The sequence below is a fragment of the Dipodomys ordii genome, unplaced genomic scaffold (genome assembly GCF_000151885.1).
Source record: "Dipodomys ordii isolate 6190 unplaced genomic scaffold, Dord_2.0 Scaffold51, whole genome shotgun sequence".
In the NCBI taxonomy this organism is placed as follows: domain Eukaryota; kingdom Metazoa; phylum Chordata; class Mammalia; order Rodentia; family Heteromyidae; genus Dipodomys; species Dipodomys ordii.
In genome coordinates, this window is record NW_012267267.1 from 7,027,609 (window position 1) to 7,055,284 (window position 27,676).

General features: G+C 42.1%; 1 protein-coding gene across 1 annotated transcript in view; it reads left to right on the forward strand.

Moving 5' to 3' along the window:
• The first annotated feature begins 513 nt into the window (after window positions 1-513).
• The window catches only part of Il12rb2 (interleukin 12 receptor, beta 2), a 63,790-nt gene continuing 36,627 nt past the window's right edge, over window positions 514-27,676 (forward strand). Inside the window, exons 1-7 of the mRNA XM_013020654.1 lie at window positions 514-713; window positions 12,530-12,637; window positions 13,375-13,647; window positions 15,133-15,238; window positions 16,439-16,623; window positions 18,633-18,775; window positions 22,609-22,756. Of these exons, the coding sequence (XP_012876108.1) occupies window positions 12,562-12,637; window positions 13,375-13,647; window positions 15,133-15,238; window positions 16,439-16,623; window positions 18,633-18,775; window positions 22,609-22,756 (931 nt within the window). The 5' untranslated portion in view covers window positions 514-713; window positions 12,530-12,561. The remainder of the gene's footprint in view (window positions 714-12,529; window positions 12,638-13,374; window positions 13,648-15,132; window positions 15,239-16,438; window positions 16,624-18,632; window positions 18,776-22,608; window positions 22,757-27,676) is intronic.

A 27,676-nucleotide genomic window follows, 5' to 3' on the forward strand; every position in this document is an offset into this window, starting at 1 on the left:
ATATGATTTCTTTGTTGCTTTGTATGTCCCTCCCCCACGGTATAACCCCTGCTTTCACTGTATTTGATGTTGTTATAATTTGTGGAGGGGAAGGGAAAAAACAAATCATTTAAACAGGGATACAGGTGGACCCATTGCAACAATGAGATGTACAAGTCGTTATGTCGAAAAGGCGGGGGGGGGGTGGAGAGAAGGGAGGAGGAGGGAGAAATGGGAAGGGACGGGAAGGGGAAACAAAGGAAGAGACAACAATGCTTGATAAGAAATGTACTCATTATCTTACCCATGTAATTGAAACCCCTCTGTACGGTATTTTCACAATTTAAAAAAAAGTTCATTAAAAAGAAGAACCTTGAAATGAATAAATGGAAACGGAAATGATCCGGTGATGAAGCAGCAGCGTATCAGAGTTTCTGTGGAGGTTCTTTTGATTTCTCACTGGATGGCCCCTTCTCTCAGAACCGCACCGAAGTCCCTCATTAGAGGTTTCTTTCTCGCTTCTTAGACGGCACATTGAAGGAAGGTTCTACCAGTTCCTGCCCGGCTCGGTGAGTGCTCCCTCACTGCTACTACGGTCCAGGGCGCAGAGGAAGCTCAGACTCGGGGACAAATTCCCCCGAGGTTTGCAACGACAAAAGTGCCGCTTGTGCGTAGCAGAGGGAGCCGAGAAGATGACTTTATCCTGCCTCTATCTGGGTGTCTCAGATATCTTGGTGAGTCTGTCTGCGCTCCGTCCCAGGAGGCAGACTCTGCTCTCCGAAGATCAAGGTGGCCCGGGGAGAGAGGGGACTGCCTGGCGCACGGTGACACACGCCGGGCTCCCAGGTGGCAGAACCTCGGCCGGGCGGCTGGTGGTGGGGAGCGGACGGGCCACCCGCAGGCACGAGGCCCAGCCGAGTCCCGCTGCTGCTGGGGAAGCCGGGTTCTTCCCCTTTGACGGCTGCGGTCACCGTCATGGTCAGGGGCAGGGACACGGCCGGACGCTGGGATTCGCCCTGGCCCGGTGTGCTCACTTCGGGCTGGGCGGCGAGCACGGGTGAGCGGGGAGCCACACGCACGTGTGGCCCAGAGGATCATCGGGGGCCCCGGTGCGGTCCCCGCGGGCCGGAGAACCAGGGCTGGCCATGAGCGGTGAGTTGATCGGCGGCTCCTGTGGGCGGCGGGAGCTGGGGATCCCGAGCACGAGCTGAGCCCCTGGAGCTGCAGTGGGGGTTTCTCCTCACCGAGTTCCTGATGGATTGGAGCTAGGCTGGAGGGAGAGGACGGCGCTCACGCGGAGCCTCCCTGGAGTTCACGGGGACGCTGAGCTGAGCTTGCTTGTGGGACGGAGCAGAGGGACCCCTCGGGGTCCAGACCCTGGCCCAGGCCCACGGATCTGCCGTGCGGTAAGACCCTTGGGAGATCTTCCTTCTGTCTTGGATGAGGGTATACTGCCCTGCCAGACAGCACTTTCTGTGGCCTGGCCGGTAACCAGCAGGGGCCTGTGGGGTCACGACCATCAGATGTGAAATGTGAGGTTCTTCTTACCTTCTGGGGGGGGGGGCTTCTTGCGCTTTGCAAGGGCGCCTGTGTAAGTGCACTTCTATTCAGGTTTTGCAAATAGTAACTCTGAAACGTAAAGATTTTCCTTGGGAAAGAAGAAGGAGGGAAAGAAAGAGGAAGAACAAAGGAAAGAAGGAAGGAAGGAAGGAAGGAAGGGAGGTTAGGAGGGAAGAAGGGAGGAAGGAAGGAAGGAAGGGAGGGAGAAAAAGGAAGGAAGGAAGGGAGGGAGGGAGGGAGGGAGGGAGGGAGGGAGGGAGAGAGGAAGGAGGGAGGAAGAGAGGGACAGAAAAGAGAAGAGAAGAGGAAACGAAAAGGAAAAGGACCGGGAAGGGAAGAGAAGAGGAAAAGAAGAGAAAAGGAAAAGGAAAGGAAAGGGAAGGGAAGGGAAGAGAAGAGACAAAAATGAAGGCAAGCCCCTGGTTCACATCTGTAATCCTAGTTACTCAGGAGGCTAAGATCTGAGGATCAAAGCCAACTCCAGGAAGAAAAGTCTGTGACTCTTATCTCCAGGTTATCAGCTAAACGCCCAGAAGTGGAGCTGTGTGTCAAGTGGTAGAGCACCAGCTTTGAGAGGAAAAGCTAAATAAAAGAAAGCACAAGGCCTGAGTTCAAGCCCCTTAAAGAATAGGGCAAAATGAGTCAGTTTTCTTTCTTTCTTTCTTTCTTTCTTTTTCTTTCTTTCTTTCTTCTTTTGTCCTTTTTTCTTTCCTTCTTTTGTTCTTTCTTTCTTTCTAGTCTGGTAATTGTTACAATGTGTGGTGTGCTCTCTATATGAATGAAACTCCTTGTCGAACACCTACCACATACTTGACCCTTGGGTTTTGTTGTTATCCTATAAAATTCTTTATAAACACAATGAAGGTGTTATCAGTATTTCCATTTTACACATATGGAAAGTTGTGCACACACAAAGAGAGTTACAGGTTTGTGGCTCCAAAGTCTATGTTCCTTTGGCTTGCATTGCTAGCTTTTAATATTATATCCAGCTTCACAGAAGCCAATACGCTTTAGATTTTTACTCTCCATCAGTAAAGAGTGGTACAATGCTAGTTTCCTGTACAGCATGTAACTGAGAGGACCTTTGTGGCTAAGAGCTGACACTTTCTTCCCCCATTTCAGTGTGAAATATTCAGTTCTTGGCTCTTAGGTACAGTGGGCCCTGGAAGAGTTTGCTATAGGCCCTTAATCATGTGTCATGGTTCTTGAACGTCATCCTGGTTAGATAGGATGGTAAATTTCCAGCCCTGAATCTCATCATTTATTCTTAGAATAAATTTTAATGTGAAAAAAATGTTCTAAAGCATAGCTTCCCCCCCCCCACTTTGCTGGGGATTTCTTGAGCTTACGTAGCTTGGGCTCTACCACTTGACCACACCTCTAGGCAGCTTGCTATTTAGTTGGAGATAGAGTTTACTCTGTATCTCAGTCTCCTGAGTAGCTGGTGAGCCACCAGCACCAGACTTGCACAGGTAGGATTTTTAAGGAAGAAGAATCTTCGTAGAACAGTAAGTGTTGCAAATCATCTCTCAGTATTGGACTTATCTTTATATTAGTTCACCTGTTTTGTGCTAACAGTATTTGTCATTTTTATAATTGTAGTCAAAGTACTGTTCTACTATCTATAAATAAATAGAATTCTTAGAAAAGAAAGCCAGGATATCTCTTAAATAATTTCCTTTGATTTGGGAAATTTCTAATACTCTTTTCTAGTAGTTACAGTGTTTGTTGTTGATGGGTTTTTTTTTCACATACAAATACACATCAAATACCGATTATTCTCAATGCATTTGCTGGACATTATAATATATTGAAAAAATACAAGACCCAGTTTCTATTCTTAGAAGTTAAAATTGCTTGGGAAAATAAGAATTAGCAAAATACAGATGAACAGGCAAAAAAAAAAAAAAAAGGTCAGTCAAGAGAAAGGCTGCTAACCTAATTCTAACAATGTCCTTGAAAGGTAAGTGATAACGGTGTTTTGTCTTATCATCATCATAAAGCAGGTGTTATTTCCTGAGCTTTTGCTATGGACAGGGTGCTATGCTGGGAGAATCTCATATAACACCCACAGTAACCCGTGAAATGGCTACAATTTTATTCCCATTTTACAAATAAGGAAACACAGGCTCAGGGTCACTGGCCACAAAGCTAGAATTGTCAAAGTTCAGAGGGGCTCTTTTGCGAGCTTTCACTGAGGTGATGTGATTGTTCATCTTTGACTTGGTCACTTGGTAGCATCAGCATGGCAGCACCAGAGTTTACTGAGTAAACGAGTCTAAGCCACTTTGCACAGCATTTAAATATACAGGGAGAGTTGAAAAGGCGTTTAGGCAGGTACAGTGGCTCACTTTTATAATCCCAGCTACTCAGTAGGTGCAGATCAGAGGATTATGGTTTGAAGGCCAGCCTAGGGGAAAAGAGGGGATGCTATCTAATAATAATAACAACAACTATTACTACTACTACTACTACTACTAAGGCAAAAAGAGGCTCAAGGTGTGACTCCGGTAATCCAGTATTTGCCTAACAAGAAGGAGGCCTAGAATTCAAACCTTAGTACGGCCAAAAAGGAAGAGGAGAGAAAAAGAGTGTTTGTTTGTTCATTTGTTACTAGTGAAGAAGGGAAACATGGAAAACAGCTGTGATCTATTTGTGGTTCTCCTCCTAGATTTTCTAGTCACTGTGCAGATTTCTCCCCTGTAGGCCAGAGATGTTTTACATAACGGACTAACTATTCATAGCAAAATGGTATGTTCTGTACTATGATAAAATGCCAGAAAAGACTATTAACATTTAGAGTTATGACTTGAAATCTACTTTGTGCAGTGGGCCAGGAAAATGAAGGCATTGTATAAATATCAGGTAGCAATGAGGGGTGTTTACTACAAAAACTTCCATTGAATTATCAATTTATATAAGAAACGTTGTGGTGTGGTCATTAGCCTTAGTTGTTGTTTTATTTTTTTCTTAACCTCTTTCCCTAGAAATAACGAGATTTAAGATAATCATGAGATTCTTGGAAAACCCTCAAAATAATGTGATTGTAACATGCTGACTTATTTTAAGTGCTTTATAGCACTTTAGGAAAAGACAGGGGTTGGTGTTACAAGGTAACTTGAACTTGCCAGGATTTTCCAGTATTCAAAGATAGCATGCCAGGCTTTTCCAGATTGGAAGACAGCTTTTCTTCTCTTCTTCTCAACAGAACCACTTTTCACAAATGGAGACTTTAGAGACTGAGCATGTCAATGAAGAGAGCTTGCCAATAAACCAAGGAAGACAATAGCAAAAGGCATTAATTGCCTTTTCTTTTGCTTGTTTCCTTTGTTTTCTCTCTCTGCGTTTGTGTATGTCTGAGAGAGAGAGAGAGAGAGAAAGAGAGAGAGAGCTTGTTTTTGCATCTATTTTGTTGAGATGAGGGTCTCACAGTGCTGTACAGCCTGATCCTGGACTCCTGAGCTCCAATTCCTTTTCCTCTCAATTTCTTGAACATTGAGACTACAGGAGTATGCTACCACAGCCAGTTTGCTTAACTTGTTTGTTTGTTTTGGTCTTTGTTTTTGCCAGTCCTAGGGCTGGAACTCAGGGCCTAAGCAGTGTCTCTGAGCTTCATTTGCTCAAGGCTAGCCACTCTACCACTTGAGCCACAGTGCCACTTCCAGCCTTTTCTGTTTATATGGTACTGAGGAATTGAACCCAGGGTTTCATGCATGCTAGGCAAACACTTTATCACTAGGCCACATTCCCAGCCCCTGAGTTTGCTTAACTTGTGTATGTGTGTGAATGTGTATGTGTGCCAGTCCTGGGACTTGTATTTGGGACCTGGGTATTGTCTTTGAGCTATTTTGTTCAAGGCTAACACTCTACCAATTAAGCTGCAGGTCCACCTCTGGCTTTTTTTTTTTTCTGGTGGCTAATTGGAGATAAGAGTCTAATGAACTTTTCTGCCTGGGCTGGCTTCAAACTACACTCCTCAGATATCAGCCTCCTGAATCGCTGGGGTTATGGATGTGAACCACCGCACCTGGCTCTTGCTTGCCTTTTTTAAAGGAAAGAAAAGTGGCTTTGAAGTATGAATTAGTCTCCATGATGACACAGGAGCAATAGAAGAAGCAGAGTTGGTATCCAAGTCTCCTAGCCCTGGACTCCATGGCTTTTCCAATTCACTATCCTCCCAGGTAGAGGGAAAGAAGCAGATGGTACCCCAGTCTCCCCAGCAATGGGTGCCTTGCCCTTTCCATCCTTCAGCTTCCTTTTCCCTCTAATTCTAGGAGGAGGTGAACAGAGGAGACAGAGGCTGGATTTTTACAATTTTTTTCTGAACAAGTATCATAAGAACTGTACACTTACAAGAGTCAATCAGAGACAGGAAAGAGACCAGGCAGCAAATGTTATCATGTTTGCACATATGCTGTTTCCATCTCCATCCATGCCTTGTTTCTCTTTTCTTTCTTTCCTTCTTATTGTTATGTTGGTGAGATGTTTGGTCATGTAGCCCATGTCTGTGATGTTCAACTATTGGATAGAAAGGGAAAAGTAGAGGTAGTGGGTAGATCTTCCCCTTCTCCTTTAAGCCATGGACATATATATATATATATCTTCATATCTTCAGCATTATAGATGATGTTAAATTTCACATTATCTTTTCTAAGGTCATCATTTTTTAAATTATCTTTAAGTAGCTCACAATATCTTTAGTACGATGCTGCTGTTTTTGCTATGATTAGAATTGGTCTCACATGCTAGGAAAGTTGTTGGATTAGAAATCAGAAAACCAAGTTTCTGCTCTGTCCATTTATAAAACGGGAAGGTGGCAACAATGACCTCCAGAACACTGCCTGTGTACTGACTGACCTACCACCAGTAAAACATGTCTCAGGGAACTTTGTGATAGAAGGGAAAGTCACGCACCCTGTGTCCCTGAGTCTGCTGTTATGAAGCATGTGTAAGCCAGCCAGCCTGGTTGCACACTCAGAACCATGGTTTGTTAGTCCTTTGGTATCCCAGACAGACATGTCAGCTGTGGGGAGGCAAAGTGAACAACAGAAGCAGAATCGTTGCCAGGTAACCTTTGAAGTTTTTTTCCTTATTGTCTAACATGCAATGTTTTATCTGCTATAATATAACACACAATTCCACTACATGGCTGGGTACCTAATGCTTATGTTTGTAATCCCAGCTACTCAGGAGGCTGAGATCTATGGATTAAGGTCCAAAGCCATCCCAAACAGACAAAAACCAAGAGACTTTTATTTCAGCAAAAAGCTAGGAGTTATGGTTCATGTGCTATAGCACCATCCTTGAGTGAAAACAAAAACAAAAACAAGCAAACAGAGCACAAGACCTTGAGTTCAAGCCCCAGTATTCGCAAGGGCATGCACACACACACACACACACACACACACACACACACACACGTATGAAAAAAAAGTTTTTGTACATTGAAAATCTTAAATGTTTTGCAAAAGAGATTCAAAGGAAGATTCAGGAAACACAGTGTCTATGCATAGCTGATTTTGTGGTTGGTGTTTGCATGGGTCCACAATGTGTTCATTTTTTTTCATAACAACTCTGTCTAGCTGGTGAATGAAGTACAGGTCACAGCCTACAATAACACTGAACATTTCTAGTCTTCTCCCTTTTACAAGACCATCCCTTTCCTCAAACAGAAGTCAGCTAATGTAGAAGTGCAGCGCACCACCTACACAAGATCATAACCAGAGGAGAAAAAAAACAAAAACAGCTGTGTTTCCAAGCCCCATCAGTCAATTTTGAGCATCTGTCTATCTTGTGCTTCTCTCTGGAGCTATAGGGACAGAGACCGGCTGAGGAGGAGAAGTTTGCAGCACCCTCCCCCCCACCCCCTCCACCCCCTGCCTCCCCCAGCTCCGCCTTTCTGCCACTTGGTATTTCATGCCTGGCTCCCACCCCTCCCCCTTCCCCTGAGACCTTGACACTGTCTGGAAATTGTCACAGAGTGGGTGATGACTCAGTGACATAGCATACTCTTTGATTCTGATTCATGACAGAGTTGTAGTTTTACTACAGACCCTCTTGACTGATTAAATGAAGGATGTTTACAATGTTTAGGCGGTTTCATTTTATTGGAAGATACCTCATTTACTTGAAGGTCTTTGGGGGTTCTGGGTTTCTCATAAATGGACTTGTTTTCACTTGGTATTTAGAGAAAATAAATGTTTATGTTTGGATCAACGTGTGACATGAAATAAAAATACCTATTTTTATCTTGGCATGTGATGTTTAGGTTAAGTACTATATATATATATATGTAATGTTACATGAGCTATAGATTATGCATTTTAACCTATTTAATATATAAAGATATGTCTATACATACACATATTTCAGATGTATGATATGAGATAGTAATCCTCGGCATGATCATCTAAGTATTTCATTATTTGAAGAATAATCCCAATGCATGTTGAAAATCCCTATGAGAGTGCTATTGGAGCTAGGCATGGTGCAACACATCTGTAATCTCGCACACAGGAGGCCAAGACAGAAGAATCCTGAGTTTAAGACAAACCTAAAAGTCCCTGTGAGACTCTTATCTCCAATTAACCACTCAAAAAACAAACAAACAAAAAACTGGAATGGAGCTGTGGCTCAAAATGGTAGAGTGCTAACCTTGAGCAAAAAAAGCTCCAGTCTCTGAGTTCAAGCCCCACAACTGATAAACAAACAAACAACAACAACAAAAAAGCTAGGTATGGTAACCCATGCCTATGATCCTAGCAATGTAGGAGGCAGAGATCAGGAGATCACTGAGGCCATCTTGGGCAAAAAGTTAGCAAGATTTCATCTCAACCTACAAAAACATCTGGGTGCAGAGTGTGGTGGCACTCATCTGTCATCCTAAATACTCACAAAGTGTAACTAGGAAGATCAGGCAAAAACGAGATCCTGTTCAAAAATATCAAAAGGCAACGTGAGATGGAGGACATGACTCAAGTAGTAAAGCTCCTGGCCTGCAAGCATGAGGCTCTAAGCTTAAATCCCAGTACTAGAAAGGGGAAGGAAAGAAATAAAGCCCCAAAGAAGCCCTTAGTTACTTACGTACTAACTTGCAAAACAAACAATAAACTGCCAAAATATGACTAAAGGATAAAGATAAGAGTTATTCTAACAAGGTCTATACCGTATTCTCTCAGTCTCAATTTCCCATCCCTGAAGATAAAGATAAAGCCTTTGCTTCTTGCACCAGAGAGTGTCTTTCACCAAGGAATTTCATGTGCTTTTGCAAAATAGCATGAAGAGCAAAATGACATCCTGACACCTGCTCAGAATCAAGTGTCTTGGTGGCACATAGTCAATACGCCAGGACAGCGTCTTTCTGTAGTTCTTGGTGGTCGTCATGGAGCTTGAACTCAGGGCCTCGGCACTCTCTCTTAGCCCTTTTGCTCAGGGCGAGCACTCTACGACTTTGACCCACAGCACCACTTCTGGTTTTCTGGTGGTTAACAGATAGGAGTGAAATAAGAAAGCTGGGCGTCGGTGGTTCACACCTGTAATTTAGCTACTGAGGAGGCTGAGATCTGAGGATCGCAGTTCAAAGCCAGCCGGGGCAGGAAAGTCCATGAGACTCTTATCTCCAATAAACCACCAGAAAACCAGAAAGTGGCGCTGTGGCTCAAGTGGTAGAGCACTAGTCTTGAGCTGAAGAGCTGAGTGAGATAAGAGTCTGACAAACTTTCCTGCCTGGGCTGGCTTTGAACCATTATTAGATCTCAGCCTCCTGAATAGCTAGGATTACAGGGGTGAGCCACCAGTGCCCAGCCCAGGAGAGCATCTTTAAATCTCTTCACTACAGTATTAAAAACGTACCAATGATGCCAGCCACAATGTAGCAGAAGATGGAATATAGTTGAATGAAACCATATGGAAGTAAACTAGCAATGAAATAGAAAGCATAAGCAACCCTGCTTAAATGTTTTCATGCTACTCATCTCAGAATGTGGCCCCTGCTCCTCAAGAGCTTGCAGAGCAATGGCCAAGACAGGCAGGTGCTAAGAAAAGACAATGCCAGGATGCTACCAGGATACTGGGAGGAGGTTTGGGTCTGACTTGAACATGTAAGTAAGGCTCCCAGAGAGGCCCTGCTGAGGAGCATATCAGCGGCACTGTCCCTGGATCTCTGTGGTGGTTTCTGGCTGGCCTGAGGGAGAAGGCAGGAGCCACTTCTGCTATGGACCTAATTTTGGAAGGGATTTGTCTACTGCCTTCTCCAGTTCTCCACAGCTGTGAAGCTGCCCTGGTCTTGTCTCTGTGGACAGAGGCCTGCAGCTTTGCACTCAATGCTCCCTCTCAGGAAGGCTCAGCTTGAGCCCCCATCGGGCTCAGCTCCAGCTCCTCCAGGAAGCATCCCCTGTCCCTCTCTTCTCCAAGCTCTGTTGCCTCTTTTCTGTTCTGTAGTGACTATCTGAAAGGATGTGTTACCATCTCCTTTGTTGTCTGTTTCTGCACTCCAGAATGTTGTTTCCACATGAGCTACAATCCTATCTGTCTTGTACTCCTATTTCCTGAAACATAGCAGTGGCTTAATTACCAAAGTGGCTTGATTTAATCATCTGACTTAAAAAGATGCCATCAGTCTAAGAATCCTAGAAATGCAAGGAGACCCACATGAATATGAGACACAGAGCCTGATAGACATAGGAGGTTCAGAGACACTGTTTCCTCAGGGTGGTTACACAATGAAGTGTCAGCAGATAGTGGTAGAATTCATTTCCAGAGGCCTTTATATGCCTTGACCTTGGATGCTTGGGTTAGATAGGGAGAGTAGGGGGAACAGCGAAGTTTGAGTTAAATCTGTGTTTCTCCATTTAAACCAAGACTTACAGAAATTGTATTTCATGTGGGCTGTAAACTGAAGTCCACCCCTAGCTTTTGGAGGCTACTGCATTCCTTGGCTCATAGCCCCTTCCTTCATTTCAAACTCAGCAGTGGTAGGTTGAGTCCTTCTTACATCATGTCTCTCTGACCAAGTCTTCCATCTTCCTTTTGTTCTTTCGTGGATCCACATGATAAGATTGAGTTAATGTGAACAATCCAAGATAATCTCTAGGTCATTAGTTTTAATCACATATCCATGTTGCTGCTTCAGGTAATATAGTCACAAGGTCCTGGGGATTATAGATGAACGCTTCAGTGGTCCATTCTACCTGCCATTTGGATATTCATTGGGAGATTTCTGTAGCTCTTATTCCTTCATCTCCCCCCTTGCTCTCTTTTAAGACATATATTGACACTAACTTTTACCTGGTGATAAATGCAATGAGCAATAGTTAATATTCTTCTTATCGTGGTATGTGTTCTAATATAGAAGATAAATAACAAGTAACTAAGAAACCAGGTAGTTACAGCTTGTGCCATGAAGACAGAAAACAAGGTGGTAAATAGAAAATAATAAGGAAGATCACATTGGTCAGCAAGAACCAGGGAGAGGCTCTCTGATAAGATCTGACATAAGTCAGTCAGAAGATATAAGAGGGCACAGGCAGCTAACAGCCTATCCCCTTCCCAAAATGCCTGAAGGCCAGTGTAAGAGAGACAGAGTTGTTTGAACAAGATGCAGGGGGAGGGAGGTCATGCCATAGCTAAGAGACCCTGTGTGATAAGGACTTCAGATTGCATTCTAACAGCAATGAGAACCCACAGGAAAGTTTTACACTGTGGTCATGTGGAGTGAGTTTCTAAAAGTTAGTTGGTACTCAAAAAATGATTTCCAAAGGTCAAGGATGGGACATGTTAGAGGGCTCTTGTAATCTAAGGAGAGATGTCACTTATTGGTACAGTAGAGTGGAGAGAAGTGGATTGATTTCTGGTGTGTGTTGGAGGGAAATGACAGGACAGGTGATGGTTTAGTTGTGGGGGATGAAGAAGAGGGTGGAATCAGAGGTGACTACTGGGATTGTAGCAACATCGAAACATGAATGTCATTTGTGGCGATAGAAAAGGCTGGCAGAACTGGCTTGGAGAGAGAGGCCAAGAATTTGACTTAACTTTGTTAATATTGAGAAGACTGTTAGACACCCAAGAGGTGATAAAGCTAAGGTGACAGATAGATAGGGAACCAGAGCTCAGAGGCGTAGTTGAGTTGTAAATATGCATCTTGGGGCTTTAGCTTATAGATGATAGGGCCATGGCACTGGATGAGATTCCTAAGGAGAAAGTAGAAATAAAGCAAAACCTATATATTTTGAGTGTCCTGTGGTCCTCATAGTGTTGCATCAACAGAAGACAGAAGAACAGCTAGCAGAGACTAGAGACAAGATGCTTTCACTACTTGGAACTTCCAGAATGATGATCAGGCTAAAGAAGGAATCAAAGGGACCCTTTTTAGAGCTCTATGGGGGGCAAGAGAATGCTGAATTTCTATGGAATTAGAAGATTAGGCCTTTGGGAGCTGATTAGATCATAGGGCAAAACCCATTTGAATAGATTAGTGCCTGGGCTGCCTTACTCTACTTCTTGAGGACCCAGCTGGAGAGCACTAAGAATGAGAAAACAAGTCTTCATCAGACACTGAATCATATAGCATCTTGATTTTGAACTTTTCAGTAATGGATGGAGACATGTACATGACCCACCAGCTTCTCTCCAGGCCTTCTGAATTTGTTGTTGTTTCATTTATTCATCTATCTGTCCATCTGTTTCCATTTCTAGTCCAGGCTGCCCTTGAACTTTCAATCTTCCTGCCTGGCATTACACATGAGTGCCACTGCACCTGTCTTCCAACCCTGTGTTGACTCTAAGAAGCTTCATTAAAATGGGGGTTGCAAAGTGACTGAGATGTTTCAGCTTACTAATATCAAGGGTATTTTTTCCTTAAAAAAAAAACCAAACAAACACCAAAATCTTAACATGGAGAAACAGAAAGTGCTGCTTTAAACTATTATGGATAATTTGGGTTCTGGTATTTTCTGGATGTATTTCACATGAATGAATTTGTTTTCTTTACCAGGAAAACCAGTTGTATCCCGGAGTTGACTGTTGATGGCCCTTACTGTTGGGGGATGCACATTGGCACTTGTTTTTATAACCACGTGGCTGTTGATTCAAGCAAATATAGGTAAGGTAGTTCTATAAGCTGGTCTGCACAAGGATTTCTCCCTCAAACTCTCAGTCACAGATGCATTCATGGTAAATATCCCAAGTGGTCTTTTATAGTCTTTTTTCATCTAAATATAGGGCTCTAGTTGTATAAGTAATATGCATTTTATTTCATTTATTTTAACAATTGAGTCCAGTTATATCAATTGTTCTTAAGAAAGTGGCTGGGCAACTAAGGCATAATGAATGCATGTTGCACATAAAAGTCCATTGTATCACAAGACTGCTCCAGAGACGATGCAATATAGAGGACTGAGGTTCAAAGCCAGCCTGCACAGAAATGCCTACAGGACTCCATAGTCATAACAGCAAAAAGCTAAGGTAGAGGTATGGCTCAAGTGTAATATGCAAATGGAAGGTCTCAAGTTCATACCAAAAAAAATACATATATCAAAAAAAAAGCTGGCTTAAAAAAAAGAAGATTGAGAGTTTAGCTTTGGTTTTAGAACCCATTCAAATGAAAGAAGATCGAACATGTAAGATTAAGGGTGAGACTTCATTTTTATTTTAAAGTAATTTTCACTATTTTCTTTACTTGACTTAAATAATGTAAAAAAAAAATTCATCTTTCTGGTAGCTGAACCAAGCAATCCTCAAGTTACTCAACCATCTTGAAAAAAAAGAGATTGTCAAGGGAGCCTTCCTGTCACATTTGAAAATTGAGAGTGAGACTGTATTTCCTTCTTCCACCTGCAGATGTGTGCCCCAAGGGCAATGTCATAGCGAAGCCTTCCCACGTGATTTCCCTTGGATCAGCTGTCAATATTTCCTGCTCTCTGAAGAACAATGCCAGTGCTAACAAGTTAATCCTCGAACGGGAAGGCATACAAATCGCTTCTGGTCGGGGGAGTTTCATCAGTGCTCAAGTCACTCATCTCCCCCTGGGGAAAACCTTGTTTGTCTGCAAGCTGGTCTCTGCCCACAGGGCAGAGATCTGGCCAGTGTGCGGAGTAGTGATCTCAGTTGGAGGTGAATGGCTTTTCCACATTCCTACAGGAGTGGTGGTGCTTGTTGTGTGTTAAGCAGAATTCTTCCTTCTCTCACCACATGAGGTGTTAGTTAGATCCCAGCATGAAAGCCTCAGTGTGGGATGGCCAGAGGCCAATAGAATGAGGGTCTTATTCCCCCCCTTCTCTTTTTCCTGTCATTGGCTTCTCCCTATTCTCTATCCCTTCTCATTCCTCTCTTCCCCCATCATCTGCTTTCTCTCTTCTCTTCTGTCTTTCCTCTTTCTCCTCTTTCTTGTCCTTCCTCTCCTTTTTCCCTCCTATTTGCTCACTCTTCTCTCTTCCTCTCTTTCTCACTTGAACCGCAGTGCTAGGAAGGAATTGGATGTCTGCAGTCACATCATAGTGCCCCCTTTGACTTTTGGAAGTTGATTTAAAGCTAAGGAAGAGTATCTTGCAGCTCAGGCTGACTGCATACAGCTAAACACCTCTCCCCTCTCTCACGTCATACATAGAAAGTCATCATTCCATCCATGCTCACCCCTGACCCCTGGATATCACTTATAGTGGAGGTTAAAATGGTGACCATACTTATGGTCTTTTCTTGATTTCTCTAGGCAAGTGCCTGGACATGCTAACACTTCAAAAGGGAGAAGGACTTTTCAGAAAGCCAAGCGTGAGGAGGCGAGTCTAAATGAGAATTTGGTCAAATATGACTAATGTGTCAAGGAACATTGAGGCTGGTTCTGAGACCTGTGTCACTAGTTGATTTCATTGCCATACAAACATCATAGAGTACTTTCACAGACTGAATGGCTAGGACATCACTAGGCCATATGATCCTATGAGACTACCATTATATGTGATTGACCAACACATCATTGTGTGACACAACGTGGTATAAAAAGTGCTGATGGCCGGGCGCTGGTGGCTCACGCCTGTAATCCTAGCTACTCAGGAGGCTGAGATCTGAGGATCTCGGTTCAAAGCCAGCCCGGGCAGGAGAGACCGTGAGACTCCTATCTCCAATAAACCACCAGAAAACCGGAAGTGGCGCTGTAGCTCAAGTGGTAGAGCGCTCGCCTTGAGCTGAAGAGCTGAGGGACAGCGCCCAGGCCCAGAGTTCAAGCCCCACGACCGACAAAAAAAAAAAAAAAGTGCTGATGATATTGAGCTGGTAGTAGTTTCAACAGGAAGTATATCTGGTTAGTTGGCCTTTTATGGACATCCTCAGAAAGAGCACATGAAGCTGGTACTAGGTGCTTACTTGCCATTTTATGTAGGGCTTGACAGTGATTGATAGATTGATATTTGCCCCTAGTACTACTCTTCTTATAAGAAATATATACCTTTAGGGGAAATTTGAACCTGATGGAATCCATTGTCTGAATTGGGGAGGATTGGGGAGGAGGTATTGTGAATTTGTTGGTGAATAATAACAATTCAGACTGTAATCTCTCCCACATGCTATTTCAAAATGCAAAGTCTTATCTATTTCTTTTGAAAGTAGTTCCAGAGCAGCCTCAAAACTTGTCTTGTGAACAGACGGGAGAACGTGGGACTGTGGCCTGCACATGGAGCCGAGGGAGAGACACGTATCTGTATACATTACAGTGAGTAGGAGACTGCACACACATGACCTTTAGCTTACCTCACAGTCATCTCTGCCAGGGGCAAGCGGAACTGGATACTCTAGACAATTATATTCCTGAGAAAAAACCATTTTAGAGTTCATCAATGCAATCTCATTTGATCATCCAAACTGGGAGACCTGACCTCTGGTCGTGAGCTCTCTTTAGGTCACCCAGGCCCAAATGGAGGATATTCTTCCCTGCTCTAGTTGTAGTCTTGGGGTCATAACTCTTTTTTTTGTTGTTGTTGTTGTTGGTTGTGGGGCCTGAACTCTGAGCCTGGGCACTGTCCCTCAGCTATTCAGCTCAAAGCTAGAACTCTACCACTTGAGCCAGCACCACTTCCGGCTTTTTCTGCTTATCTGGTGCTGAGGAATCAAACCCAGGGCCTCAGGCATGCAAGGCAAGCACTTTACCATTGAACCACCTTTCCAGCCCCTCATAACTCTTTCTTGTAGTCATTTTTCACTAGCTTGGAGAGACTGCTTTTAAGACAGAGTTGGCTTATGGAAGAGTCGACAGGAAGAGAGATTGTGGGGAGATTCTGTTCTTAAGAGCAGATTCCACAAGCCCATTACAGATCGCGCTGATGGGCACTGTGGCTGAGTGTGCAGGACTTGGGGAAGAGCGCTTGAATGACCACTGTTCTGGCCCCTGAAGTGCCAGGAGCTGACATTTCTGTGCAGTAGATGATGCGGTGGTCACAGAGTCTCTGATAAATGTTGAACCTGCCCTGGGATGCCAAAATGACAGCCTGGATTTTGAGAATTCAGTGTAGGCACATTTACTTATTTATATGAGCATTAAAAAGGAAATAAATTTGTTATACCAAAAAAGAAGAAGAAGAATGGATGAAATGCAGGTTTGTTTATAAGAATATAATGCAAATATTCCCATGGTGTATCTCATAGTAAGACTAAGCTTTAAAAACTCTGAAGTTTTAGGGGTTGTTGGCATGGCTCAGTTGGTAGAGAACCAGCCAACGAGCAAAGCATCAGGTAGATAGAGTCTCAGTCTTGGAACAATGGAAGGAAGGAAGGGAGGGAGGGAGGGAGGGAGGGAGGGAGGGAGGGAGGGAAAAATTCTCAAGTTTTAAATGTTTGAACATTTTATTCTTTTGTACTAAAAAGACAAAGTAGCTCTTAAAATATTTTTCTAAATGCAATTATGTTTTGTTTTTAGGTTTAATGGGCCAAAAAATTTAACTTGTCAGAAGCAATGCAGGAAGGATTGCCCTGAGTGGCTGGATCTTGGAATCAACCTACCCTCTGAGTATTCTGAATCCACGTTCACAGCCAAGGTCACTGCCACCAATAGTCTTGGAAACACTTCTTCACTTCTGTCTACATTTACATTCTCAGACATAGGTACATTTTACTTCACCTTTTGTCAGTGTCATTCATTGACATATAATATTAATTTTAAAACCATTCATAACTTCTTGTGTGTGTATGTTCTTGTGTGTGTGTGTGTGTGTGTGTGTGTGTGTGTGTACTCACTGCTATTGGGGCTTGAATTTACAGTCTTGTGCTGTTGCTTGGCTATTCTGGTTAAGGCTGGTGTTGTTCTACTTGAACCATAGTTCTACTTCCAGCTTTTTGTTGGTTAATTGGAGATAAGAGTCTCATGGATTTTCTGCCTCACCTGTCTTTGAATAACGATCCTCAGCCTCCTGAGTAGCTAGGAGTACAGATGTAAGCCACCAACACCCAGCTAAAATCATTCATACCTTCTATGTGCAGTTACAGGAGGGATAAAGGTTGATGGCAAGTAGCCCATAGGCACAAGGCAGAGATAGAAGTTACTGTGATGGGAGCCATGAGGAGATGACTTTACAAAATGAGCTCTATTGGAGAAATAAGATGCCTGGCTTCAAACCTCATGAATGCATCAGTCACTTAAGGTACCATTCACTGGAAAGAGCCATTCAAGGAACTCAGTGTAGGCTGGGCACAGTGGCTCATGTCTGTAATTCTGATTGATTCAAAAATAGAAATAAAGAGAATCACTGTTCAAGGCCAGGGCAAAAAGTTCATCAAATTCCTTATCAATCAGTAATTGAGTGTGGTGTTGGGCACCTATCACCCCATCTATGAGGGAGACTGCGATTGCAGGGAGTATAGTTCCAGGCCAGCCTAGGCAAAAAGTTAACGATGAGACCCTATCTCAACAAAAAAAACATTTGAACAGGGTAGTAGTGTGCACTTACCATTCCATACAATATAGGGAGTGTAAATGGGAGGATTGTAGTCCAGACTAACCAGGGAAAAGGTGAGATACTGTCTCAAAAATAACCAGAGATAGAGCTGGGTGCCGGTGGCTCATGCTTGTAATCCTAGCTACTCAGGAGGCTGAGATCTCAGATTAGACCTTGCTTTGGCAGGAAAGACTATACAACTCTAATTAGCCAGTAAAAAGCCGGGAATAGAGCTGTGATTCAAGGCTCAGACTCAAGGCGCATGGTCAGCATCCAGGCCCCTGAATTCAAGACCCAGAATTGGCCATTGACACACACACACACACACACACACACACACACACACACACACACACACACACACACAGCTAAAAGGCCTGGAAATGGGGTTCAAACAGTAGTTCACCTAACTAGCTACCATGAAAACCTGAGTTCAAACCTCAGTATCACCAAACAAAAAGAAAAAAAATAAGAAAAGACCCCTTGATAAAGGAATCCTCTTTTCCCAATGGTTATTTCATAGTTCAGTATGTATAGAATGTATCAAAGTACAAAAACATCTTGCTCTGAAAATGCCCTCTCATCAGCCTGGAAGCTAGTCTCAGGAAGTGTAATTGGCCCAATTGAACCAGAAGCCATTTCAGACAACCCAAATTCTGGTCAAACTGAATGAACCTAGGCTTCTGGGCTGCCTGAAGGTTCCACTTCCCCCTGGGTGTCTCCCTTCTCCCTTCCTGTGGTTCCTCCCTGCATACATACTGCTACCCAAGCATCTGACCATAGGCATTCGCTGAACTCCTTCCTCTACTCTTCTCCCCATCCTGCCTTGTATCTCTTCACAAACACTTGTCTCTCGGCCACCTTTCCACTACCCCGGCCCCCTGTTCTATTCTTCTATTCCAATTGCTATGAATTTCCATACCAACATTTCTTTTCCTCCTGAGACAATCACCACTAGCCACCTCTGCCTTTTTGGCCACTGGATCTTGAGATTGGCACATTGGTTTTCATTAAATTACTGGCATAAGTGAAGTCAACACATGCACTATTCCATAAACATAAAATTGGATTAAAGGATATATGGTAAAACCAACTCTTTTTTATTATAGTTCATGTCAATATATGAAGTGATTACTGCCTATAAAGTCTGACTTGTACTTTGTTTCTCTTGGTGACTAGTGAAGCCTCTCCCTCCATGGAACATGAGAATCAACTTTCTCAATGCTTCTTCAAGCAGATGCACCCTTCAATGGGAAGATGAGGGCTGGGTGCTGCTGAATCGACTTAGATATCGGCCCAAGAGCAGCAGCTTCTGGAATATGGTAATGTTCTTTAAAGGAAAGGGGATATAATTAAGGAGTTCTCAGTATCATTTCACAGACCTCTGGCTTGTTATATGAGAAAAATAAGGAGTTTGGAGTATTTAGCCTGACTACAAATGAGTTCAAGATCAGCCTGCAATGTATAGTAAGATGCTGTTGAAAGAAAAAAAAGGAAGGAAGGAAGAAGGAAGGAAGGAAGGAAGGAAGGGCGGGAAGGAGGGAGGGAGGGAGGAGGGAAGAGAAAGAGAGAGAGAGAGGAAGGGGAAGAGGAAAATGAGGAGGGAGAGCAGAATGGGGAGGAGCAGGAAGGAGGAAGATACACAGCCTGAAGATACACCTTGGAGAGCTATTAGATAGTCATGTGTCCTTCTTTTTATTAAGAAATATCAGTCAGTAAATACACTTGCATATCCATGATCATTACTGCACTATTCATAATAGCCAAGTTGTAGAAACAGCCTAGATGCCCTTCAGTAGATGAGTGGATTAAAAAAATGTGGTACAGGGCTGGGAAGGTGGCTCAGTGGTAGAGCGCTTGCCTTGCCTGCCTGAGGCCCTGGGTTCGATTCCTCAGCACCACATAAGCAAAAAGAAAAAAGCCGGAAGTGGCGCTGTGGCTCAAGTGGTAGAGTGCTAGCCTTGAGCTGAAGAGCTGAGGGACAGCGCCCAGGCCCAGAGTTAAGGCCCCACGACCAGACCCCCCCCAAAAAAATGTGGTACATATATACAATAGAATTTTACTCATTCATTAGAAAGAATACTATATGTCATTTGTAGGAAAATAAATAGACCTAGAACAAATCATGTTAAGTTAGGTGAGCCAAGCTCTGAGAGACAAATGGCACATGTTTTCTCTCACATGTGGAAACTAGATCTAAAATACAGTTAGACATGATAACTTATTCAGGACTGTAAGCATTCACATACAGACTGAAGGCGGATAGTCTTAGGGAGGAACCCAAAGACATAACTCCTCGGAACATCTAAACTACTATTATCAAAACACATTTTAGAAAATGGAAGCATGGGTTTTTGTTGTTGTTGTTGTTGTTTTTTTGTCGGTCGTGGGGCTTAAACTCTGGGCCTCAGCTCTTCAACTCAAGGCGAGCGCTCTACCACGTGAGCTACAGCGCCACTTTGTTTGTTTGTTTTTGTTTTCAGGTTTTTTGTGGGTTCTTTAGGGGGCAAAAGGAGGGCACAGAAATGGAGGGAAGGATTAAAGTCCTGATATCCAATATATACTAGAATTAACTATGTAGCTTGCAAAAAAATGAACTATGCAACTTGATGACAGGGAAAATGAAGGAAGGAATGGTATTGTCCAAGAAGAATTGTACTCATTACCTGATTTATGGTATTTTAACTCCTCAGTATAACTCCTAAATAGCAACAATAAAATTATATATTTTTAAAAAGAAATAGGGCTGGGAAGGTGGCTTAATGGTAGAGTGCTTGCTTAGCATGCATGAAGCCCTGGGTTCAATTCCTCAGGACCACATACACAGAAAAAGCTGGAAGTGGTGCTGTAGCTCAAGTGAAGGCTGAGATCTGAGGATCTCAGTTTGAAGTCAGCTGGCCAAGAAAGTCTGTGAGACTTTTATCTCCAATTAAGCACTAGAAAAGCCAGAAGTAGAACTGTAGCACAAGTGATAAGCAGTAGACTTGAGCAAAAATGCTCAGGGACAATGCCCAGGCCCTGAGTTCAAGCTCCAGGACTAGACAAAAAAAACATGATCACTGATTTTGAATTTTAATATTTTTATTTTCTTTAGGTAGTTGTACAAAAGAGTTGGCATTCAAGAAAGCAGTTCATGAATATAGTAGATCTTGATCTATGTCACACCTTTCAAAATTCTCACTCCCTCCTCCCAAACCACCCCCTCCCTCACTTTTCTTAAAAATTTTAGGCTATGTATTGTGATTCTGAATTTTCTAACACATTTCTCTAAACCAATAATAATTTTCTACAGTTATTTTATTTTTTCTACAGTTATTTTAATGAAATAATTTATTTTTCCTTGTTTCACTATCCCCTGCCCAATTAACATTTTTTTTTTTTGTCGGTCCTGGGGCTTGAACTCTGGGCCTGGGCGCTGTCCCTCAGCTCTTCAGCTCAAGGCGAGCACTCTACCACTTGAGCTACAGCGCCACTTCCAGTTTTCTGGTGGTTTATTGGAGATAGGAGTCTCACAGTCTCTCCTGCCCAGGCTGGCTTTGAACCGCGATCCTCAGATCTCAGCCTCCTGAGTAGCTAGGATTACAGGCGTGAGCCAACGGCGCCCGGCCCAATTAACATTTTTAAACATTAAAAAGAAATGTTAATGGGAGAATTTCCACAGAACCTTATAGAGGACTAAATATTCCAAGGAATAACATTTTTTGCAGTAAAATGAATTGGGTTCTAATTCCTTCCAGAATTTTTGCAAAACCCAGGGACTTATGAACATCACAAAGGATCAGTTCCACAGGGAGCTGATACTTGAGATTGGTTAACTAAAGTTTTCTTTTGAAGCCAGTTGTATGTCTGTGTTAAAACATTCATCGCATGTTAATTGTAACCAAACAAAACTTAATCTATGACTGTGTTAAAACATTCATCACATGCTAACTGTAACTAAACAAATAATAATATCTAGTGTAGAAACCTCACCAAGGCTTTTGAAAATTGAGTTTTCAACTTTTGCTCAATTCTCAGCTGATTTTATGATCCCACTGGGAACCTGAACAGATGGAGTCTGTCCCAAGAGATTTTTGTTTCTACTTTTGCTCTTTTATGAGAAATTATTATTCTAGGTTGACATCATGTGTACTCAGTAACCAATCACTGATATTTCTCATTGAATGACGGATTTGAAGAGTCAAAAGGGTCATAGGTTCTATTTTCCTCCTCCTTCTCCTTCTTCTTCTTTCAGTTATTGGGCTTGAACTCAGGGCCTGAGTACTGTCCCTGAGCTCTTTTGCTCAAGGCCAACACTCTACCACTTTGAACCACAGTTCCACTCCTAGTTTTCTGATGGTTATTTAGAGATGAGTCTCACAGACTTTCTTACCCCGGCTGGCTTCAAAGTACAATCTACAGATCTTAGCCTCCTGAGAAGCTAGGATTACAGGCGTGAGCCACCAGCACCTGGCTTGGTTTCTTCCCTTAACATTAAAAGTCTTTATGTTAATTTAGTATATCAGATGCTTCTTTAAAAAACCTTATGCATTCAGCTATTCCTTTCTGTTCTCCTATAAGATTAACTGATTAGTTCTCACAAATACCAACCGGTATTTGTCACTAGGGGTCAGGTGGGGATAGATGGAAAGAATTCACTAAGATACATCAAAACATAGTGGATTGGGCAGACAGCTTTCGAGTCTTCTTCAGCCCAATAGAAGAACTACAAGTTGAAATTGTTTATGGTACATTTTCAGTAACCAGAAGAGTATGAAATGCTAACACATACGAAAGATTAGTGTTTGAGCCAGGTGCTGGTGGTTCATGCTATAATGCTAGCTCTCAGGAGACTGAGATCTGAGGATAAAGGTTGGAAGCTAGTTTAAGCAGGAAAGTCTGAAACTCCTATCTCCAATTAACTACCAGAAAACTGGAAGTAGACCTGTGGCTCAAGTGGTAGAGCACCAGCCCTGAGCACAAAAGCTCAGGGATAGCGTCCAAGCCCTGAGTTCAAGCCTTACAACCAACCAAAACAAACAAAAAAAGATTCATATTTGAAAACATGGAAATGCTTATTGATTATTACACATTATATGCATGTATTGAATCATAATGTAACCCATAAAAATATATAAATATATATTCAAGAAAAATAAATATTATCTGATTGAAGGTTAATGTCACAACTGCCCGAGGAAAACATGATTTGCTGGATCTGAAGCCATTTACAGAATATGAATTTCAGATTTCCTCTAAGCTACATTATAAAGGAAGCTGGAGTGAGTGGAGTGAATCATTGAGAATACAAACACCAGAGGCAGGTAAGTGTTGGAGGAGGGGGAGGGAAAGGAGTGAAAACATAATGATTCCTCAGAATAGAATTTCTGAAGTACTGGTACTGAATTTAAAAGTATGATTGCCTTAACTGATGCTTAATCAATTTTGACAAGTAGATTTTGGCATTAACTTAAGTACTGAAATTGTGCAAAGACATATGTATACTGATAGAATTTTTTTTGGGGGGGTCGGTCATGAGGCTTGAACTCTGAGCTTGGGAGCTGTCCCTGGGCTCTTCAGCTCAAGGTGAGCACTCTACCACTTGAGCCATAGTGCCACTTCTGGTTTTCTAGTTGTTTATTGGAGATCAGAGTCTCACGAACTTTCTTGCCTGGGCTGGCTTTGAACCGTGATCCTCACGTCTCAGCCTCCTGAGTAGCTAGGATTACAGGCGTGAGCCACCAGTGCCCAGCTAGAAATTTTTAACATTAGATAAAATGCCCCTGGTCACTTTGGTACAAATTTATAATTCATGTTTCCTTAAATCCTTTCCCTGTTTCCCTTAGGGTCTCCATAACTGTGATTCTACAAAGCTGTAACTAGCAATGAATTTCATTCCTTTCTCCATAAACCTTGATGCCTTTTTATCATATTTTTTATTCTCTGATATTTAAAATGACTCTATAAGCCATACTTAAAACTTGAAAGGACTATTTACAGTTCAGGACAGCTAGGTATGGACCTTTTAAGAGCTCCTCTACTAGCCAGGCGCTGATCCTAGCTATTCAGGAGGCTGAGATCTGAGGATCACGATTCAAAGCCAGCCGGGGCAGGAAAGTCCATGAGACTCTTATCTCTAATAAACCACTAGAAAACCAGAAGTGGAGCTGTGGCTCAAGCGGTAGAGCGTTCGCCTTGAGCTGAAGAGCACAGGGACAGTGCCCAAGCCCAGAGTTCAAGCTCCACAACCGACCAAAAAAAAAAAAAAAAAGAGTTGCTCTACTGGCATGTGCCAGTAAAAGACTAAACTAAGCAAGTTCTTACAAAGATGGTGAACTTCTGAAAACTTCATACTGTGCCTTCACTAATGTGGATATAATTGTTTGACTGGCTAACATAAGTGGTCACTAAATGACCAAACAGCATTTTCAGAGCAAATCTCTTTCTAGAGCTGCTTGCCCAGGGTGCTGCTGTGCCCAGAGGAAGCTGTGTTGAGTTTGAAGCATTAACTAAGCAGAGCCTCTCACAACACTGTATATGCAGCTGCAAGGATTGTTGAGTCTTGGATTTGAAACGTGCCTTTAAATTAACACCTTAATTTTGGCAATCAGTTTTGAACAGTGTAAGAGTGACTAAAATACATAAAGTTCCCGTGAAAACCCCAGGTCATTTTTGAGATTTGACATGACTTAGGGCTTAGGTGATGAGTCCTGTTACTGATGTTATAAATGGTGGTTATATTCACTCATATTGCCAAGTGTGAGAGAAGAGACACTCATTACATAGTTACTCAAGTAGACAAAGTGTAGGAAAGATAATTTATTACACGAAACATGAAGTATTAAGAAATAAGAAAGAGAACACTGAATTCAACTAAATCTTATTAACATAAGGTTGAGAAATATGTAAGTCTCATGTTAGCTACATGGTGAATCAATGTTAAATATTCAAATTTGAATAGAACAGGTAAAGGAGAAGGAAGTAAATCAAAATTTTATATAGACACACTGGGAGCTGGTGGCTCACATCTAGAATCCTAGCTATTCAGGAGGCTGAGATCTAAAGGACCTTGGTTTGAAGCCAGCCTCCAAGTAATGAGCAAAAAACCAGAAGTGGAGGTATGATTCAAATGGCAGAGTGTTAGTCTTGAGCAGAAAAAGCTAAGCAGGAGTTTGAGGCCCAGCATTCAAGCCTTAGTAGCAACACACACACACACACACACACACACACACACACACACACACACACACACTATTGTACAGATGATATTTTAATGGAAATAAAAGTTATATTAATACCTCTAAAAAATCTACAATTGATACCATGGTATAGAAGTTAGTAATTTTTGTAAATTTGATCAGAGAAAAAAATCCATTGCTTATGATCTGGAGCTTAATATTAATGTAAGAAAATCTATAATCCACATTCTTAGAATGACCCCAATGTGCAAAAATCTAAATGCTTCTTCCTGAACATTATGAATGTGTGCATGCATGAAGTAGCCTTTTAGTGACATTCTTTGCACTCCTAATGGTTTGGGTAATTGATGACACTTAGTAATAATGTTTCAGTGGCATACAAGGTCCAAAAAGAGCATCATACCTAACATCCCATTTATAGAATAATCTTACTTTCTTCCTATATTAACTTCATTTCTCTATATTTAAAATGAATTTATTCAACAAATGACAGTGAATTATCTCTTACTTTTTGATAAAATGTCTTAATGTTGATCCACTTGCTTTCTGTTTGTCATTATAATCCAGAACTTTGCCTTTTGTGTGTGTGTATATGTGTGTGTATGTCAGTCTTCAGGCTTGAGCTCAGGTCCTGGGCACTGTCCCTGAGCTTTTTTGCTCAAGGCTAGTGCTTTACCACTTGAACCACAGCTCTACTTCCAGCTTTTTTGGTGCTTAATTGGAGATCATGGATTAAGAGTTTCATGGACTTTCCTGTCTGAGCTGGCTTGGAATGTGATCCTTAGATATCATCCTCCTGAGTAATTAGGATTACATGTATGAACCACCAGCTTGAGGCTGAGCTTTGTCTCTTCTATACAGAGTCAAAGTAATATATGTGTGTGTGTGTGTGTATATATATATATATACATATATATATATATGTATATATATATATATATATATATATATCCACCTCATGGCTTAGGTTTAGTTAATATAATACAGATAAATAATCTTAAATGGGCCATATTTTACAACCCAATAGTAAGTAACAAGCTGATAAATACTAACACAACATCATTAGGCTGAACTGTAAAATAAGGTAATTGGACTTGTGACTTCTTGTCATTCTTGTATTTAGTGAAGACCTTTTTTAAACATTATATGTTGGATTTACAACTCCTTCAAGGCAAGGTGGTAAATCTAAGATCCTATGAAATAAACCTCAATCATACGGAGTATAGTGACTCATAATGGTCATGACCCAGTTATTGGCTGTGAGCAGATCTAGGAGACCATTTCCTTAGAGTGAATACTATCACAGGCTGTGACCAACACTCAACACACTGTGCGCACATTGCTGTTACCTGACTCTCACCACGCTCCATGGGCTCCCTTTCAGTTTCAATCTCCCTTTCCTCAGTTTGATCTTTCTGTGGCTTGTTGTTGGGCTGTTCACTTGCTCTTACCCTACGCTGTGCGGTTTTTCACCCCTCACCACTGTTTCTGTCATCAGTTTCTTTATGAAACACTAACTGATGTAAACTTAAAAGGTGTGAAGTTTTTTTTCACACTTCTTTCTTTTAACCCTTTGAAGGTGTACTCATGTGCAACTTGACATTTAAAAACTTACTCGTAAGCTTTTTTTAGGTACTCTTTAAAACCGTGACTGATTTATGATTGAGCTCTTTCTCTTGCAGTTTTTTGATGGTTAATTGGAAATAAAAATTACACAGACTTTTTTTCCCCCAGGCTGGTCTGAACTCTCAATCCTCAGATTTCAGCCTCCAGAGTAAATAGGATTACAAGTGTGAGCCACTAGTGCCTGGCTCAAAACTAGATCTGAATACATGTATCACAGCCCAGAAAGCATATGTCAAGGAACCCAGGAGGTAAATGGCTCCTCTTTGTCTTGATGCTCAGCAGGAGCATCAAGCCAAAGGAGGGGAAGCCAAAAGCAAGCCTCCCATGTTTTCATTTGGTCTGCTGTCTGCAAGTTCTCGCAAAGCCTTTGCCTTGTTTTCTTCTTTGTTCAGGTTCCAATCTCACTATACAGAGTTCTCTACTTTTCCTTAGTGTCCACTAAAACAAGAGCAAGAACAAACAGACAAACCTGTACAACTACTACTTTCTCTTGTTTAGCCTTTTTTTAAATGATATTGGTTTTAAATGATATTGGTTTATTAATTGGAGCGTTGTAAGAGATTCCATCATGATGTTTCCACACACATCACTTAGATCAGATTCGCCCTTATATGACTTTCTCATTCCCTCTCCTCCTTGCCCTGAGCTATTGTGATTCCATTGCTGATACCTAGAGTCCTGCACTTGGCTTGACTTTAGATGTGCATGCCGGTCTGCAAAGCAACACAGGGACGGACACATACTGTTTATAGAGTCCTGCCATATCAGCCTCCTAGAAAGAACTTGTGCCGAGGAAGTGGCTGAAACTTGTCTCCTTTCTTTAGTTGCCTGTGACTTTTGTTTCTTTTTGTATCCTGGCTTATTAGTACATCGATGTCCCAAGTCACTTCCTGGGCCACTCTTCTAGATACTGAAGAAGTGGTTTTCAGAATGTTTAATGGGAACTTGCCTCTCAGTCTTCCCTGCAAAGGTAAATAGAACCATTGGGGAGATGAGATGGGGTGATGGGAGAAGGCTTTAGGGAAGAACAAAAGGGGATGTTTAAAAAAAGAAAAGAGGGCACAACGACAGAAAAAAGTGACAAATGAAGAGAAGAGCCATCAAGAGGCCCACCTGAGGGGAATGGGTGGATTATAGAGAAAGCACAATCTTTCTCAGAACCAGGCAATTATGTGACACAGAGCAAAAACTATGGACTGGAATCAAATGTTCCTGTGGCTTCTTTAATTTGTAGTTCTGGGGTATTGAACAAAGTCCCTTAACCTCTCAGCAGTTCCATTTTCAAAGGAAGAGAACAGAAACCTCTAGAATTGCTGAGAGCTTGCCAGGTGCCATTATTCTTTTGTTTAACTTCTCAAGGCAACCTCACGTGATATACAGAAATATCATTCTAGTTTGACAGATGAGGAAGCTTGCCAA